The sequence below is a fragment of the Sprattus sprattus genome, assembly GCF_963457725.1.
Source record: "Sprattus sprattus genome assembly, chromosome: 8".
Taxonomy (NCBI): Eukaryota; Metazoa; Chordata; class Actinopteri; order Clupeiformes; family Clupeidae; genus Sprattus; species Sprattus sprattus.
Genome location: NC_137927.1, coordinates 20372881 through 20392650, shown reverse-complemented (window position 1 = coordinate 20392650; position 19770 = coordinate 20372881). Strand labels below are relative to the sequence as shown.

Below are 19770 nucleotides of genomic sequence, written 5' to 3'. Positions count from 1 at the left end.
TGCTGAAGTCGGAATCATGCTTGCGCTAGCTGTCTCCACGGCGTCGGTCACCTCTCTCTGGCATAGCCTGTCAAGCGTCTTCTCTTCCTCACCGTCCTGGACAGGGCGCCTTTTTCGTTACCCGGTGCATAGGACTGAAACTTTGGAAGCATTGCACTCTACTCTTTTACACACCGTCGGTGTATTTTTTCCGAAACGACCCTGGAATCATGGAAATTCTTAAGATTCGCTGAAAAGGAATTAGCTAAAAATGAAATCGTTTCTTAACGCCTTAAAGAAGGAAGGTAAGACCAGACAAGCTCCGTAATTTCTGTAATAATTACTGAACAGTTTGCTTACATTTGTTCTCTTGATTTCCGCTACTTGTCTCGAACGAAAAGTTGTTTTTGAGTCATAATTAATCTACTTTCATTAATTTTATCATCTGGTAAATGTCCACATCTCCAGATGTCACAGATTGTGCCTATTGCGTAGAGCTAATGGAGACTTCATGAACACGAAATGTGTTGAAAGGTGATTGAAGAAAAAGTAAGGAAAAGCGATGTCTTAAGAAGTGTCTTTTATAGTGTAGATTTGTTGAGCCAAGATGTCTTCTACAGTGGGATGTAGTTAGCAGTTGAGTAATAATCTCTTGTAAGCTCTCTGAGAGTGTGCATTAAGAATACATCTGCATTAGGGATCATAGCGTATCAGCAAAATACTTTTGTAAAAGAAGTCAGTGTATCAGGCTTTCACACACGCCGATTCATGCATTAGCCCCTCCACATTATGATTGACAGATCAGGTCACGTACTTATCAGGGGGCAATGTTGCACGGGGCAATGCCAATTTATAATGCATGTTGTTCTTTAAGAGTAGCAACCTTATCAGAGAGATTGTAGGTTACTACATTGGTACATAGGTGCATTATTCTCTGATGACTAGACTACGACTATTGGGTCACTGACAAGAATGGGTGTCTTAGATATTTTAGTTATTCTCTAATCTAATGCAAGTACCTTGATCATTTGTCATTACTTAGTGTTGTGCAGTGCACAGCAGGAATAGCCAAGCTGATCGTTGAAGGCCACAGGCTTTTTGTGCATTTTTTTAAAGCAACACATGATTTGACTTATTAGTGCTCCCTCTCAGCTCACTATGTGAGCCTGTTAATGAAATCAGGTGGTGTCCTTTACGGTTGGCAGTCAGTCAGTCAGTAATGGCCAAGATTGCTGGCAGCACCTTTTCATGGTTCCTCATTAGCTATTAGCACCTCTTCTCATATCTCTGGTTCAAAAGTTGAGAGATTTAATAAAAGGTGATGACTCATACTGAAGTTCCAGGGGTGAGAATGACGCTGCTGACACAGTCAGCTTTCTCCACCAGTCCACATTAAATACCTCATGCCCATAGTTTCTGTCGGGGGAATGGTGCAATACATTTGCCTCTGACGTGGTAAAGGTTTTCCCTTCTAAAGTGATCACTCTTTCACTCCTGTGCTGATGCAACCCTCTGGTTGATCACCTTTGATATATTTCCTGAAGTACTGTAATTACATATCTATCTATACTGTCCTGGCACCTCAGACAGAATGATCTCACAATCAAACTTAATTCAGAAGGCTCCATGGGGAAATAAGTGTGGGGGCATGATTTCCTGCTTGATCGCATAATCAACCAGAGGGTTTGTGAGTCCATTAGGGCTCAATCACAGTGATGCTCGGAGAACTCTGCGGGCCTGGGTGTAATAATGATTGCAATCAAAAGAGTGATAATAACGGTAATGTCTTAAGCCTAAGAGAATCTCCCAGAAATGTCCAGTCACTTTTAATGACACAGGAAGTTCAGGAACCCCCCCTTGGTGTTAAACACGTCCTGTTTGATGGGCATCTGTCTCTGTGTGTGTTCTTGCCTTTAAGAAGTACAATGATAGACCTTGATTTGTCTCTTTCTGATGACTGGTCTTTCTAAATGACTGACTATTGATATCAGAACCCAAATAGCAACCCTCGGTTGGAGTTTTGAAGTCCATTGGCCAACTTGATTATAATTGGTCACCCTGTGATATGTGATGTGTGATAGGAACAACAGAGAGCAACATTTATAGATAAGGTTATCATAGATAAGGTTGGACACAGTGCTTTTGACATGAGGTTCACTTAAGGTATTGACCTGTTTTGCCTGACTTGACCTTTTGCATGATTGCCGTCAAGTTCTCTTTTTTCTTATAATGACAATAGCATTATTGAAGGTGTTTCTAATTGACAGGCAGCAGCCTTTATTTGGCACATTGAACTGTACATTATTCTACTATAGAATCACTGTCCCTCCAAGGGCAGCTCCTAGCAGCATTCCACCTGTCTTATAGTAGCATGTCCTTTCTTTGACTTACCAAGAAGTGAAATAATTCATCCCTGAACAGACAGAAACACAGTGACATGAGCTATTTATAGCTGCCACCTTCCATGAAACACAAGTGCTGCGATGGTGAGAATTGGAGACAATTCTACTTATGCCATCTTTATCATGAGTGAATGTTACACTGGATAGAATAAGGGATTCTACTCATGCCATCTTTATCATGTGTGAATGTTACACTGGATAGAATAAGGGATTCTACTCATGCCATCTTTATCATGTGTGAATGTTACACTGGATAGATAAGGTCAAAGGTCATCTTTATCATGTGTGAATGTTACGCTGGATAGAATAAAGGCAAAGGTCATGTGCAGCCGTGTGATTCTTTTCCTGTCTTCTCCATCACTGCCTGCCACATCATTGCTTTAATAGTTCTGATCTCCATCTCTCTCTCTCTCCCCCTCTTTCCGCTCCATCCTTCTTTCTCTCATTCTCTCCCAGTGCCTTTTCGCGAGGCGCCTGCATACAGCAAGCGGCGGCGGGCTCCCCAGAACTCGCTGTCCGCTCCGCGGGTTCTACTGCGCTCCAACAGTGACAACAACCTGACCACCAGCGCCGTGGGGCCGGACTCCCATCCGCAGCGCAGCCTCTCACCACAGCTGCTCCAGCAGATGCAGAGGAACCCCAATGGCACGGTGAGGACCATGGGCCGGGGGAGCCGCGCCGCCCCCCGCAGCCGATCCCCCTCGCTCAGCCGGATGGGAGAGGAGCAGCGCCGACAGCAGCAGCGGTGAGATGCCAGATACCAAAAACACAAAACACCAACACAAACCTGGATGTGTTAGCATCATGGTTTCTTTCAAACCTTGTGATCTTCAAGTTTACCAACTGGAAGACCGAATGTTTTTGAGCCTCAGTCAAAGACCAGCGTCACTTTCTCATGATTCTAGTGATTCACTCGAATCACATCTACTTACACACACACACACATGCACACACACACACACAAACATACAGAGGATGACCTTTCAGCATAGAGATTGCTTCATAGACGGTGACAACTTACCATTCCCTAGAAAATTGCAGTGCCTTGGTTGGAGCTGTGTTTAGGACCCTCTACTCTAACGAGTAGGCTGACTTTAGGATTGATAATTGATGATACTACGACTATGAAGCCGTTGGTTAAAAACGATTGTTGACAAAAAGAGAGCCTTCCCACCTTAACACAGGTTTTATAACATTCACCACAGCACAAGAGCTGGCCTGGACATACTGCCACTGTAATCCGGATGGCATTTATCAGAGAAACATGAAAATGTCGCTAACTGTCCACACAGTGCTGTGACTGACTGTGAAGCCACGTCTGTGTGTGACTCATACCATGTGTGTGTGTGTGTGTGTCTGTGCATATGTGTGTGTGTGTGTGTGTGTGTGTTTGTGTGTGTGTGTGTGTGTATGTATGTGTGGAGGTCAGTTTATGTGTGTGTGTGTGTGTGTGTCTGTATGTGCATATGTGTCTGTGTGTGTCTGTGTGTGTGTGTGTGTGTGTGTGTGTGTGTATGTCATTTTATGTGTGTGTGTGTGTGTGTGTGTGTGTGTGTGTGTGTTTGCGTGTGTGTGTGTGGGTATGTGTGCATGTTTGTTGGGGTTGCGCATTGGAGAATCTTGTCAGCTCCCCTTGGGGAATGGAAGGGGGGGCCAAGGAGAATAGATTGAGTAACTGGGCCATGACGAACAGAGGAAAAAATGAATGAATTGGGAAGCGAGCGGTTTTGAGCTGCATCACAGATCTCCACAAGCCAACAGACCCTTCCCATCCCATCCCCCTTTCCCTCTTTCCTTCCCTCCGAAACACGCCACACGCCAGTCAGGCTAACCACTCTCCACGCTCCCCCTCGGTACCATAAAGCCTGTCAGATTCTCGCCTCTCCCCTGCTACACACATTCAAGGCGTTGGACGGAGCTGAGAGCCTCAGCTGCCCTGAACCAAGCCAGCATCTCTCTCAGAATGGAGTTTGAATATATTAATGTCTCTGAATCTAGTGTCAAAGTGAGACTATCGTCCTAGTTACCATACTAGTTGCTAGGGTTGCTATTGTATTTTTGTATACATGTATACAGACTACTATATACTGATTGAATATTTATATCAGTATTTAAGTAGTGTGTGTGTGTGTGTGTGTGTGTGTGTGTGTGTGTGTGTGTGTGTGTGTGTGTGTGTGTGTGTGTGTGTGTGTGTGTGCAATTCTGTGCAGTTCAGATATTTCAGACAAAAGTGGAACCCATATGATAGACCTAACTGCCTATTTCCTACATAGCTCATTCTGAATGAACTGTACTTTTCCTTGCTTGACAAAGATAAAGACATTTTCATTTACTATGGCTCTGCAAACTGTAATCTTTACCAGTCAGTGCATGCCCCATACATGCCCATGTAATTTCCTTGGTATTGCATGCATTGTTTCTGTTGTGTGTGCATGTTTTGTGTCCATGCAGAGACAACTGCTTTTTTTCATCTAATTCTTACCCTTCAAGGCTTATCTGGTATGTCACTGTGCACAGTACTCTAGGGCGACACAGCTGTTTGAATATTTGTTTTTCTTGCTGTGGTTTTCCTGTGTATTTCTCATTCTTAAGGATTAGTGTGCGTGTGTGTGTGTGTGTGTGTGTGTGTCTGTGTGTGTGTGTGTGTGTGGATTGAGCCAGCGATACTGAGGCTTTACTTACTGGTGATGTAATGCAGACTCCAAGGTGATTAAGACACTTGCTCTCTCAACCTCTATACAGATTAAAATCACACATATGGTGCCATTTTTACTGAGTCTACCATGCCTTTGTGCCCATTCAGCAACGTATGGTAGTTCTACCAGAGAGGAGAGAGATGAAGATGATTCACACATTCCATGTGCTGTCCAAATAGAAATAACCCACAATATGCCAGATAATTTTAGCCATGCAAATGTGAGTGCTCTCCCAACCTGAATCCCAGGGGCTGAGAATGCATGCCTGCGATGTGGTGTCTTCTGTCTGCCTCTCGTAGTGAACTTGTCACTTGTTATTGGATGCGGTTGGAGCCGTGTCCTCTTATAAGCACTGTGTGTGTGTGTGTGTGTGTTTTGTGTGTGTGTGTTTTTTTTGTGTGTGTGTGTGTGTGTGTGTGTGTGTGTGTGTGTGTGTGTTTGTGTGTGTGTGTGTGTGTGTGTGTCTGAGTGCAAGTGTGCTCAGGTGTTTGGACACATCTCAGCGCACACTTCTATTACCCTGGTCATGAAAAGAGGTCCATGTTGTTACCCTCTGAGGTCTCTCTCTACCTGTCTCCTTCCCTTCTGTTTATCACCCCTCGGACACCCCTCCTCCTCCTAACGTGTCCCCCCACCCCCCTAACCCCCCCATCCCTGCTGCGGCGCTTGGAGGTTTGCCATTTGGCTGGCCGCTGAGTGACTGTGTGTGTGTGTGTGTGTGTGTGTGTGTGTGTGTGTGGAACATCAAAGGCAGAGGCCAAGGGGTAAGGACAGCTGCCCATCATCTCTAAATGTCAGCAGCACTGATCTGGAGGATGACTCAGTTATCACCAGAATCTGTGACATCACTTCTTGGCATACTATCTTGCATTTATGGGAAGCCTTTTTCTTCTTGTTGTCAGGTCTCATAGTATATGCTGTATGACTGGTGTGTATGTGCAGTTTTCACTAGGAGGACTGCCCATGTGCTTCAGGATGTAATGACTTCACGTGTTCTTTTGCTTAACCATGCATATCTTGCTCTGATTAAGTATGTAGATGCATGTGCATTATAAATAGACTTGCTATACAAAGACCTTGCCTCAGATCAAGGCCTGTTTATCCTTCTTATCAGACATACTGTATTACCTTCATGTGATGGGAAAATAAATGCTCAGATGCAACTAGGGCAGGGGATGATTTGCCAAATGATTCTAAGACACAATCTTATGTCTTCTATATTCCACAAAGCCCAGCACTCAGTTGCACTTGTAAGAATACACATGACAAGAATGTGGACTTGCATCAGCACAGAATAGAACGGATATAAAATGGAACTACCAATCTAATACATTTGTTACACTATTTGTTTGTTACTCTCTGGTGAGGTACTGTCAGTGCCTCACTAATTTGATTATACAATGATTTTTTCCTACGCATAACTTGGAAAATGCACTTGGGTTGCACGTTTCTTCTTGATGCCCTTATTTGACTCTAATCCATTGCGGCTGAATTGTTTCTAGCCATTTAAAGGTTATGAAGATTAAGTACCCTTACACAGGTTAACTTGTTTAGAAAACCTTTTATGTGCATTCCCAATAGTTTTAAAGCCACCCCACCCTAATCACTCATTAATATTACAAATGACCACAAGCGAAAGAACCAGTGTGCTTTCATTTAAAGCATCAAGCAGAAGGCCTGTCGCTATGTGGAGACGGGACACTGCCTGCTGTTCATAATAATGAGGGGAAAGACCTGTGGGGAGAAATCTAAAGACACTAAAGCTCAGAGACCTCAGAGTGTTCTTTGACATCCAGTGTCCTGTATAGTTCCTCAGTCATCCCAGCCACTCTGGTCTAGCTGTGCTAATTGGGTGTCTGCTTAGTTGCAGTGGGATTTTCTCTGTGGACATCATTCAGTCTTGGTTATGTAACCTTTTTTAAAATGCTAATTGTCCCCTGCACAGTCACGGCATCTTTGGGACTGGCAAATATCGTTGGGGGGTCTTGCACATTTGAAGGATCTTTGTTCCATTGTATAGTGTGACCTGATTACTTATTGTGGTGGATTCTGGTCCCTACATCTCCAGCAGGTGGTGCTCTAAGACAATACATTTGTGGCAAAGCTCCTTACAACCTTTCCCACACTGGTGTATGTGTCATAAGATCATCCTCATTTCAGAGGTAGCCCAGTCATGTTACAAATGCTGCCATTAAAACTCTTTATAATAATGGACAGTGCAGGTAATAAGTCCCTTGGCAACATTGTTTCCATGTTCCCCCAAGTTCTGCTTGTATTAGCAAATGCTTCAATCAAGCCTTAGTCTTTTATGGGAATATCTTATTCTGTCTGCGCTCAGTATCAGGTTGTCTGATTGATGAATGGATTTTCTGGAACCACCCCCCGTGCTGGTCCAGAGTGTAAATCTAGCGTGCCGCCTGTTCAAGGTGTGAGCGCTGCTAGTGTATCCGTCTGGTTTAACTGTGAGAGGACCACAGCCGGTCCTGTGGAGTGGGTAGGACACCGCAGACTCTTGAGGTTCAGCATGTAGGCTGACGCTCCCACCCCCAGCATCGGCCTACTTAGCCATCACTTAAATCAGGGCAGCTTGGGGTGGGACGAGCACAGCCGAGTTTCCCCTCGAAATGCTGCGGGGACCCAGCGAAGGACAAGGTGCTCCAAAGCGTGGGATTCAGCACCTGCCCTGTTCCAGTTTGAAGTCTGGAGGAGCCTTCTCCAGTGATGAGCGCCCTTCTCACCTCTTTGACAGTTGCTGCTCAGCGATTTCATTAGGACTTAGCCATGCTACTTAAACTATTGCTCATTTTTATCATAAAGCACCAACATTACAGGACACGAACATCGACATATAGGCATAGGCAGGGGGATTTGACCTGTTAAGGGTTGTAGCAGGGTAGCCTCCCTGTATAATTTAAGAGTAACATCACAAGACATGCTATCCGTCTTTTTGACTGTGCCCCCCTCCCGCAAAGTGTGTATCCTTCACTGTATGTTGATGAAGGTTGTGAATGTATTTATCCGGATGTATTTGATCGTTTTGTTTGACTTTTATCCTGACCCCCGTACTCCTCCCTCTACAGCAGTATGGATGGCCCTGCCTCCCGACGGAAGCTGTACAGTGCCGTTCCGGGCCGCCATTTTGTAGTGGTGCGCTCGTACCAGCCACAAGCTGAAGGCGAGATCCAACTCTACAAGAATGACAGGGTGAAAGGTAACATAATTAACGTACACCACTGTCTGTTTGTTGCACAAGTGACTAATAGTGGTAGAGGGAGAACACATTCAGACAGTTCAGATGAAACTCCCCTTTTTAAAAATTGTCCTGAATTGGATAAAATAAGCTTTAATTAACAGATGCTTTTGGTAAAATGTAACTACTCCATAAATTTCATATTGTTTGTCAGCTTTTGCAAACGGCTCCATTCATAGGTTGCTTTTAAAGTGCCTGTCGAAATGTCATTTTGAAAGACTCAGTTGTGAAATTTAGAACTGCTCCATTGTGTGGCCTGTTTCCCCCTCAGTCCTAACTACCCTGGTTTCTCTCTCTCCGCCTCCCGCCCCAGTTCTGAGCATCGGGGAAGGGGGCTACTGGGAAGGCAGTGCCCGGGGCCATGTGGGCTGGTTCCCTGCGGAGTGTGTGGAGGAGATCCCTGCCAAAACCAATGAGGAGAGACCACGTAAGTGTGTGTGTGTGTATTTGTGTGTTTGCCCTTAGCCAGTGTGCATGTGTATGTGTGTGTCAGCGTGTACTGTATCCGCCTGTATGTTTGTGTGTGTGTGTGCACGCTCGCTGTTTCCCCCGGAGCTATCCCGTGACACTGTTCATCTCTCTGTGTCTTTAGAGTAAAAAATGGAGAGATAAAGGCAGAAAGAGAGAGAGAAGTGGAGTGGAGTGCTCCATCCCTCTGCACCCCATCTCATCCCCCCACCCCCAACCTAGTCAGCTGGCTGCCATATGGGGAGGGGGTTCTGTACGCGTGACAGGGGCCACCAAGGCAAGGGCCAGCCCCTCTCTCGGCTGCCTCGACCCCGCATGTATGGCCTCATGGCTGTGCCAGTATGCCATGCTTGGTGGTGTGACTGAAAGATACTCGAACCTAGAACATGGAGGTCACCTAAATAAATAGTTTTATAATTAATTTATTGTGAAACACTCCTCCAGAATGCAACTTATGCCTGTATTGTAGGTTTATTTCCCTGTTAGGGTTGGTTAGCTTTATCCATCAAAAGTCAGCTGCAGTGGAGAGGCACTGAGTCGGTTGAGTGATGCTGCTGTGTATTGGTATTGCAGTGGTGAGAGTATGCCAGGGGCAGGTTGAGTGATGCTGCTGTGTATTGGTATTGCAGTGGTGAGAGTATGACAGGTGCACGTCCGGTGCAGGATGACTGCGGTGATGAGGCACGATGAGATGGTGTGGTGTGTGGCATGAGCAAGACGCTCTGGAGCGTACATGGGGAGGCATGTGACTAGTCTCTTTCTCTCCCCGCTTACTCTCTCTCTCTCTCTCTCTCTCTCTCTCTTTCCCCCCTTTCATTGCCCTGCTATCTCAGATGTACTCTCAAATCCTCTGAGGCAGTTAGTAATGAACACATCACGCTCTGCCCTCTCCTAACCGCTCACACTGACTCTCCTGTATTGACTGTGGTTCTCCTCCATTGGCCTCAACCCTCATTCTCTCTCTCTTTTCTCTCTCTCTTTTTCTCTCTCTTGCGCTCTCTCTCTCTAACACACAAACCCTGCCTTTTTGTCTCTCTTGCTTTGGGGCTTGGCAGAAATAGTCTTTCCCCCCAGCCCCTATGACCCACCCCTGGGGGTTTGGATGGAGGTAGGCATCTCATACTTGGCTTGCCTCTCTCTGCCAGAAGTGCCTCAGGTCTGCCCCTCAGGATGCCTGTCAGCAGTGGGGGTGGGATGGGCTGTGCTCAGTCTGCTCTCATGTACACATACACATGCATCTAAAAGCACTCATACAAGGACACGTGCCTGTAGCCACGCACACACATACTGTTTAAACACACACACACACACACGCACACACACACACACACTGTATATGCACAAGCACACTGTATATGCACACGCACACAAACACACGCGCACACACACACACATACACATACACAAAACCCACAGATACTCATACACTCTAATGCAATCATGCGCACACACACACACACACACATCCCACATGTACTCATACACTCTAATGCAATCATGCACACACACACACACACACACACACAAACACACACACACAGACACACACACACATGCACTTAATAAAGCCCTTGCCCCACTTTCCCTCCTCTCCTTCCTTCTCTCTGACCCTATGCATATGAAGGTGAAAGCTCTCCTTCCTACATCTCCTACTGTACAGCAGCACCAGTGCATCAGCACTCCTTTTTTCTTTTCCACAAACAGCTTTCCCTCTCTCTTTCTCTCTCTCTCTCTCTCTCTCTCTCTCTCTCTCTCTCTGTCACTGTGCTTGCATACTCTGGCATCTAAAGGCTTGTTGGCATCCCTCCCTTTGAGGCAGGTCTCTCTAAATGTTACTGAGAAATGATTAGCAGATTGACATAGGAGCACAGAGCTGCCCTTGAGAGAGATTTGTATTGCACCCAGTTCAGTGCAGTTATGACAACAATATTACGCAGACTGGCCATGATGCAAACACGTGTGATGTCCATCTTTTGCAGTCCAATATCCAGGATGGTGTGTTCTCATGTCATGAGGAGTATCAGAAGCAGCCCTCATTATTGTTCTGATGTTTAAGCCCTTTATACACTTGCCCGTAATGGATACTGGCAATGTGAAGTGCAAAGGACTCAGATTTGAGGGATGTAGTTCAGTCAAGGGTCAGCTTACATGGAATTGCCACTGAATAGCAGACAATGGATTGAGGGTGAAAATTGTCCTGTCAAGTGGTAATTTCTTTGAAACAGACACCTGGTTAGCATAACCATGGAACAAATCACTTCACTCCGTTCCAGAGTGGTTTAGAAAAGAGCTGTGCAATCCACCTGACAGGAGAGTGAAGTGGGTCTGTACAAATAGAGCAAGGAGGAAATAGAAGGATGAAGGCATCCATCCGTGAAGTGGCGCAGGTGATGTGTACTGTGAGTTTGTCTGTCTGTGTGTGTGTGTGTGTGTGTGTGTGTGTGTGTGTGTGTGTGTGTGTGTGTGTGTGTCTGTGTGTCTGTGTGTGTGTGTGTGTCTGTGTGTCTGTGCTCACCAGTAGACCATGATCAGGATACATTTATTTGTTCAAAGCCGCTTCCCCTCCCTGTTAGCATGCACATGCTGACTGAGCTTTCTCACCGAGGACGAGCACTTTTGTTCCAAGCACCACCATCTCATCCATTCCCCCATAATGCAATTGCAGTCTTAAAACTCATTTTCTGATTAACTAGTGCGTAATGCGAATAGATCAGACTTGCTGACTCTGGCCATCAGCAGTAAAAGCCAGGAGATGACCCTCATTGCCCCGAGCCAGAGCGCTGACCCCTTGTGTCCATCTCACAGCTGCGGCAGCGCTGTGAAGGGTCACTGGGTTTAAGCAGCGAGGAGAGCTAATACAGTCAATTAAGATGAGTCAGAGGGGCTGACTAATAGTCAAGCTGTTTGGAACAGTCGCTCTTGATGTTTGCTTGGGAGTTCAAGAAGAATTTTCTGAGGTCAAGAAGAATGTATTTCACTCATGGTTGAGGTGCTTGATGAGACACCAATGAGAAAAGAGATACCTTGGACATGTAACTACTTTGTTGGACAGAACATTTCTGAGAGATTTGTTACCTTTTATATAGACCTGCAAAAGCGCTTATGCTTGTTAACATGTAAACATTTGATGTTAACAAAACATTATCAGTTTGATAATGGATCTCTGGCCCCCATTAAAGACCCAACTGTGAGATCAAGATGACGAATTTACCTGTATGACCACCTTCCTCGTTGAAACGTCTCATTATGGGTATGACTCAGTTTGTCATTGGGATACGGCCCATTTGAGTTATATTCCACATCTGTGGTCATTGCTTTTTCATTCTCAAGAGTGAACTGTGCTTTTTTTTGTTATCAGAACAAAGTTTACAGCCAGGGTCACACTATAGTTAGAGGCAGTTAGAGGTTAATCAATTAGTCTGCTGTCTCCACAACTGATTATCGGACCATGAAAAATAGCACCCAATTCTAATAGCTGAATAAGCTGCCATAATTGAATGAGGCTAACGCAGGCTTAGCATGCCTAGGCACACATGCTGGAACATGTCATTAATTGAAACCCTCACTGAGATTGACTTCTCAACACATGGCACTTTCATCTAAGCAGACAACACACACAGGCATTATGCAAATAAAAGGATTAGCAGGCTAATTATATCTGACGAAAAGTGAAAGTGGAAATAGGAGTGAAGAGAAACTCCAAGGGATAGTGCTGATGAAAAATATCATTACGTCGCAATTCTTTATTTTTCATGCAGTCTTCTTTATGGAAATGTTTGCACCTGGAACATCGACTCATTTGCATGTCTTACTCTTAAGTGATGCTTAGGAAGTCTTGGGAGTCTAGGGAGTCAAGTGCTTGTTAACCTTTGTTTATCTAAATTGTGAGAATATGCCATATTCAGATTTAGGTGTGTGTTACTGTATGTTCAAGGCTTGAAGTTCAGCGGCAGGATTAGTAATGTGTATGGTTGTTTGCCTGTCATTGTCAGTGAAATGTTGGTTTGTTGCAGATCTTCCAGAGGCTTTGAGAGCTAATTGTGTGCTTCTTAATGGCCCTCAAGAGGATGGCCTCTGGCATCTCCACATCTACCAAACACAGCCAATCAATAACTTAAGCAGTTAATCCAGAGTAAACAGTTTGCACAACGTGGGTTCTTAAATGCTCTCCCTATCTGGCACTCTCTGTCTGAATATGAATATGTATTTTCCCAGACAATTTTAATACCCAGTCGTGCTGACCTATGAGCAGATTTCCGTTAGGATGTGCAGAATCACGTGGGTTATGTTACATACCTTCTGCTCATTCTCACATTTGGCAACACATCCATTCAAGAAAGTGGAAGAGCCTATTGAAATTGAAAGAAGAAGAAATCAACCATCTGCATATTATTTGCATGAATTCATAAAACTGCTGAAAGTGCAACTGAAATCCAGGCCAGGTCAAACAGGCACTGTACTGAAATAATATAAAGGTTCTGGAACACTTGCCTAAGAAGCTTTTTCACACTGTTGCTTTTAAATATTCACTCACTTTCTCCCCTGACATTTGATCCAGTCAGTCGGTAGATGTAGGGCTGAAGCGACACACTGGAGGGTGGAGACCATCGTACGTGAGTCAGCAAGACTGAGGCCAGTTAAAGCATGCTATAGGGGGTATTTGTGCTGTATGTATAAGCATGAATGTGTCTGGATACAAGCACCACTATTTACTGTATCATTTGAATATGCTGCTGGAGCTTTCCTTAGCACAGTAGGAAACAAACTCTGTTGACCATTTAATTGTATAAGTTGACCCGATACCACAGTGAGATCTATTGGCGCAGATTGAAAGATTCACATATTCACTCCTAAGGATGAATCCAGTTCTTCCTAATTCAGTGAATGCTTTATTTCATGTACTGTCAGCAGCCTTTCTTTTCGAGCATTTACAATCAGTTAACCTGTAATAACCCTTTCATGTCAGTACAGCTGAGCAATCTGTGTTGAGACTGTCTGACATGTCTGTCAGTCACACTCGGGTGGACCCTCATCCACTGAGGATTTCTTACTGCTGCAGTAACACAGATGCTGTGACAAGACCATCATTCTGCCCCAAATTCGTTTTCATTGGCTGTCGTCACACTCATGCCTCAGACCTCTACGGCAGAGACTGACCTTTTTGTCATAGAGACATTCCTTTACCCAGAATTCACCACAGTAGTGGGTGGTTACTCAGTAGAGCAGTGCAGATCAATACCCACTTTAGGCATACCGACTTAAGCAGATGTCCACATGTTGAAAATACTAACTAACAGACATGCAGACACACACACACACACACACACACACACACACACACATAACACACATAACACACACACACACACACACACACTCACACACAACTTACAAGTGTACGAGCGCATATTAGGGATTCTGTGCTGAGACTAGAACACACATCCTGCAAAGAGGAACATTCCATGTAATCTGGTGGGGTGAAATTGGCATGAGAAAACAGTGTGGGAGGTGTGTGCGTACATTTGCACACAAGTGTGTTTGTATGTGTGTGTGTGCATGTGTGTTACAGATAGAAAAGGAAGAAGATGAAGGTAGTGAGAAGAAACAGAGAGAGGATGTACTCCACATACACATCTCATACACACACATCAAGTGCCAAACTAGCTGTGCCATTTGAATGGTTTGATAGTAACTCTCTCACACACACAGACTGCATATGTTGTTTCAAGTTTTTAGATTGGTGTAAAATAACAATAGTGCTTCACATTAACTACATAATTTATAATATTTTTAAAACATGTTAAGCAAATAATGTCTGTCAGAGTCCTCAATCCTTTTAAATGATTATATCATATTGTAACTCAAGATTAGTTGTCATTACTAGCCCTCTTGAGGTTGCCAATCACAATTTCTGGCCTGACCAAATCAATTTGCAAGGTTTATGTTGTCCCTTCTTTTCTTAGAAGGGGATTTCGCATAACCAAAGTGTAAATTGCTTACTTTTGCCTTGTTTCATAAATCCAATCCTGCATGCATTAAAAGCACAGTAATCTCTCAGTACTTTAAGTCGTGTTAAGTCTTCATTATTTATAATCTTTGATTTTCTTTCTGTCATTCACTATCACACTTGACCATTTCATTGTCACTAAATACAGTGAATGATATAAAAAGGACAGGCTGCAGAGGCAAGTGATAGGAGAACATGTAGCACTCCACTGATAAGATGGAGGGCATAAAAGCATCTCTCCATCTGTACGGAGAGGACTAAGCAAAAGTGGCCATGCTTGGAAGCCCAACCACCAATAGGGAATCCTCTATACATGGACCTCTTTGGTTGATATGTCTCCATGGAAACAACCTCTAGACCGTACAACAATGGTTGCTATGGAGTGGACCTAGTTGTAGGGTCTTATATCCCTTTGCCACTCTTAAGTCACTATTCATATTTTTTGTGCCCTTTTCCTTGTGTGGAAATGGAATGATCTTCTCTTACTCAGGATTGACTGGTGGTGACTCAAATATATAGTTAACTGGTGGATTGGTTCTCCACTGCAGTTCCTTTTTCAAGGGTGATGAGAGCCAGACTCTGAGAGGGTAGTTTAGAGAGAGTAGTGAGGTACATCGAAGCCAATCTTAGAGAGAGTAAAGTAGTGGGGTACATCTAAGCCAATGAGAGTGACAGTTATGGCCAGGAGGAAAGTTCACTTGGTTGGAGTGGTGAGGGTTTCACAAGTTCCAACGAATGACTCATGTGGTCTATATGTTGATATATGATTTTATTTCATTGTTTACTTCACAGTTTTTTTTTTATTCCACTTTCTTTGGTTGGATGAGTCTAGTATGGTGTACGTTTGTGCAGAGTATGAACATGTTTCTGTTGGTAAATATAAATAATGTTATTTTCTAGGTTAAGCGTGAATTGATAGTGAAGCGGAGAGTTATTAGGCAGCACTGTAATCCATGAAAAACAACAGGACATTCAACAGGGAATCCTGATGCTGTCGCAAACATACATAATAATCTCTTTCTTATGAAAATATGGATGTATGTGAATGTGTACAGAAGGTTTTATGAGACCAATATTTATTTTACCTTTCACTAAGGTGTGTAGAAGTTGTAGGTTGACAATGTTACTGAAGGTAACTTTTAAGAGATTGATTACTTATTTTTTTTCCACTATTGTTAATATTATTGTTTTTTTATTTAACAGCGAGCAGAACAGACCGTGCCGACAAGAAAAAGCTCTTCAGAAACTACACAGTGGGCGCCTATGACAGCTTTGACGCCTCCAGGTAAGGCCACTTGACTGCCAACTGAAATGTGTGTGTCAGGAGGGGGGGTCTGGTAGATAGGCAAAGACACAGGCAGGAAGAGGAGCCTCTGTGGGTGGGTCACATGATCACTGAGCTGGGATCTAAAAATGTCATGTATCCACAGACAACAGCTTGGAAATGATGTCATCAGAAATGAACTATTTTTGTATTATGATGCTTCTCTTCAGAAGTGAAATGCACTTATGTCTGAGGGTGTAATTATAGACACATTCTGCATTTCTGTCTCAGGAATGAGCTCAGTTCCTTCACTTTGATCTGGACATGAAGGCTACTCCATGGTTAGTTTCAGCATTTACATGGATTATTTGGCAATCACAGAACTGCTTTATGATGAGGTTCGTAGATCAAAAGAGATGACAATATGGATTTACATATCAGTGACAAATTGTCTATGTGGGCCCAGCTTTCTTCAAAATGATGCTCTTGGAATGTATGTTAATTCATCCATATAGTATTTGTGCACAAAATGTCTTCCTCCTATTACATGTAGACTCTGTTGGTGTAAGGAAAACCTTATGGAGTTAGTCAGTAAAATCTGTTTTAACGTGTAAACTGAAGTTTTCTGGGTAGTACTGTCTTTTATGATAATGATTAAGAGTTTTCACAAGTCCATGGCAAGCCATTTCCGACACAGAATTTGAGACACACACGTAATTCTTGTGTTTGTTGTTGTTTATAACATTTCGATGCAATGAGGTCGAGATACTATTCATGTACTTTTAAGACCACTTAGTTATACAAATTAGAAAAGACTCCTAAGCACTCTTTATCACTCTTAAGTGGAAGTTAGACCTGGCCTTCACTTTTTAACAGCTCTGCCTGGTAGCACCTTCAAATTCTAATTGAAAACTGAAGATTCAAGTGCTCTTTCAATGAGTCAAGGATCCATCTCCTCTTGAGCTGTAATCCAGCCCTCCATCACTCTTTCAAAAAATACATTTCACCCAAAAGATGAAAGCCGTAGACGTGTCATTGAGCCATCCCATAATTAGCCATGTTGAAAGAATGTAAAAGCATATGCCAACAAACATTACATTATGTACTAATCATTAGAAAAATAAACTATTTAAAATGTCTTTGGATCCTTGTATAATGTGGCCTGTAATAGAGGCTTGGAAATAAACAGGTGAAAGTTCAAAGGTTTCAGAGCATCTGAGCGTTGTTTAGTATTAGATCTGTGTGTGTATATATCTGTGGGAGCTTGTGCCTGTGACCTGGCCAGTGGCAGGGGATGAGTTAATCATCGTTTGGCTAATCAGACGAGTGGGAGCAGGGCCGAGCCAGCCTCTTGAGTACCGTGGTCTGTTATCTACTCCATACAAATCCCGTCACAAAACAAAACGCCATTGGGGTTCAGCCAAATGCCTTGTACATACAAGGGTACAAATGTGTGCCTGGCAATTAGGCAGTGTTTGATCAGGCCCAACATCAGCGGAGGCTTTATTATTCATTAGGCAGGTGGCCAAACCAATCGCAAGTGCCGCACCGGGGAGCTGGCAGGGTCCCAGTAGCCTACCCAAAGCACACTTCAGAACATACTGGGATCTAGAACTGGACCAGATCACAGTGGGGATGTGTGTGCTATCTGCACTGGTGAAAGACGGAAGTGGATAAACTTGCTCAGTTTCACATAAGAGTGCAGGTTTGGTTAGCATATGTTCTGTGTCCGCTACCTGTTTGACTGTGAGATTATTTTGGGTCGAGTTTAGTTTTGGTCAAATAAGCCTTCTTCTTCTGCATCTTCTCTAAATACCAACAATTAGAAGAACTTGGCCTGAATTAAACATGGAGTGTGTTGTAACAGTGAATGAAATCTCACTAAAATGTTTATTCTATAAGTGTGACAGTCCAATTAATTTATCCTTAAGACACCTTTTTATGCACATGGCCTTATTTAAACACTGGCTACACTCCCTCTGGGCTCCCTAACAGCATTAAATATTCATCATGGTTTTTTCTAACTGACAGAAGGTGTATTTTAATTTTGCATGAGAGGCAAAATGTCTTGAGCAGCTTGGCAGATCCCAGGCTCAGAGTATCTCTCAGAGTTCTGTAGTTCAGTTTCGGTCACAGCTCGGAGAATCAGAATCTTTTCCCAAATCTGCAGGGTTGCAATGGTTGCAATCATAGGAACATAGCATTTACACTCTACACGTTTTCTTAACCTGTTGGTAAGACATAGTGATGCAGTGAAAGATCTGAGCTACTGTGAACTATTCCTACCCAGTGGAATTACAGGCAAACGTAGGTAACCTCTCTGGGTACCTTAGCTTAGCCTGTGCTGACCGTCCTTAAACAGATTCCGTTGCTGGGGAAACAGAGCATCCGTTCTGTTGCTAGGAGTACGCCTCTCACTCTCTCTTTCTCGCCATCTCTCTCTCTCTCCAACAGCATCAGGCTGTCTGTACGGAATAGATCTGTATCCACACCATGCATGTTGGGATCACTTTGAATAAACTCTGAAGTGTGCGCAATTTGTCAATATTATAATAGTTCGTGCCATTATGTCCATCTTTAAGCCTAAATTCTGAAACAGGTGGCACGCTATTGAGACTACAAAAAAGTCGTTGTACTTAGCAATAGAAAAGACAGAAACGGCTTTTGTAATTCACAACGCTATTAAATTGGGACATGACATGCCAGAGTGGTATTAAGTGTCGAAACAGATGCTCATCCTGGTTGCCAGATTTGCGCATTTTAGTAATTTGTTATGTAATCGGGCATAAAGAAGAAACGTTAATATTTGTATGAAGGGGCTTATATCTTATATTAGCCACATGCTGTGTAAGACTTGCGAAACTTCACTGACTGAATTATACCGTAAAATTATGACAGGGAAGTAGAGAAAGAGATAATGTTATAAATATTGTTCTGTGTGGTGTGTTGGCTATCGTGAGATAGTGTATTTTCGAAAATCCCTTTGTTAATTAATATTGCGGTTTGCCGCCATAGTTGCCGACAAGACTTTTCCAGCCCTGATATTACGCGCGCGTTCAGTTTGGTTGTCCAGTAGTGCTGATATTTAAATTAATGAGGATGTCGTTCACGTGCAAGCTATCCTTCACTCTGTCTCCGCCACTCCGCCGCCGACTGGACTTTCTGCTATCCAAACAAGCACGCACGGGCCTGCGCTTCCATCACACTCTCCTCCTCCCTCACCGCTGCGCGCACTTCTCAACCGGAATTTTGTTATTGCTGCCCTCTTTCTCTCCGTTCCGTTTGTGCTTTCATCATTTATTTAATCGGTAATGATTCTCACCGACGTCACACTGTGTCGCTGGCTAGGGCCTCCGCGTGTCGCTCCCGCCCGGGTGACGGCTCCGTTCGCAGCGGCTGAGGAGGGGTGGCGTTATTCGGGAGATGTGGACGCCGGTGCGGCGTCGTCGTCGTCTCGCTGTTAATTTAAAATAAGTGATCGTTTACCCGGGCTACCGGTGCCTGCAAAGATGAACCTGCACTCGGGCCGTGCGACTGTGGCTATGATGCGGATGATGGGTTGCAATAACGGGCGCTATGCGCGTAATTTTCTCCACAGTGACTGCGTGATCGACGAGAAGACTGTGGTCCTACAGAAAAAGGACAATGAGGGCTTCGGCTTTGTGCTACGAGGAGCCAAAGGTAAGTGAGTGATAGCATCTCTT

The 19770-nt window shown here is 43.9% G+C and overlaps 1 protein-coding gene across 1 annotated transcript in view; it reads left to right on the top strand.

Annotated features, from left to right (window-relative positions):
* Positions 1-19770, top strand: part of LOC308369418 (SH3 and multiple ankyrin repeat domains protein 2-like) — a gene marked incomplete at its 3' end in the record, with an annotated part of 86672 nt that overhangs the window by 26744 nt on the left and 40158 nt on the right. Inside the window, exons 10-14 of the mRNA XM_080843840.1 lie at positions 2838-3126; positions 8158-8288; positions 8641-8754; positions 16006-16087; positions 19665-19747. Of these exons, the coding sequence (XP_080699966.1) occupies positions 2838-3126; positions 8158-8288; positions 8641-8754; positions 16006-16087; positions 19665-19747 (699 nt within the window). The remainder of the gene's footprint in view (positions 1-2837; positions 3127-8157; positions 8289-8640; positions 8755-16005; positions 16088-19664; positions 19748-19770) is intronic.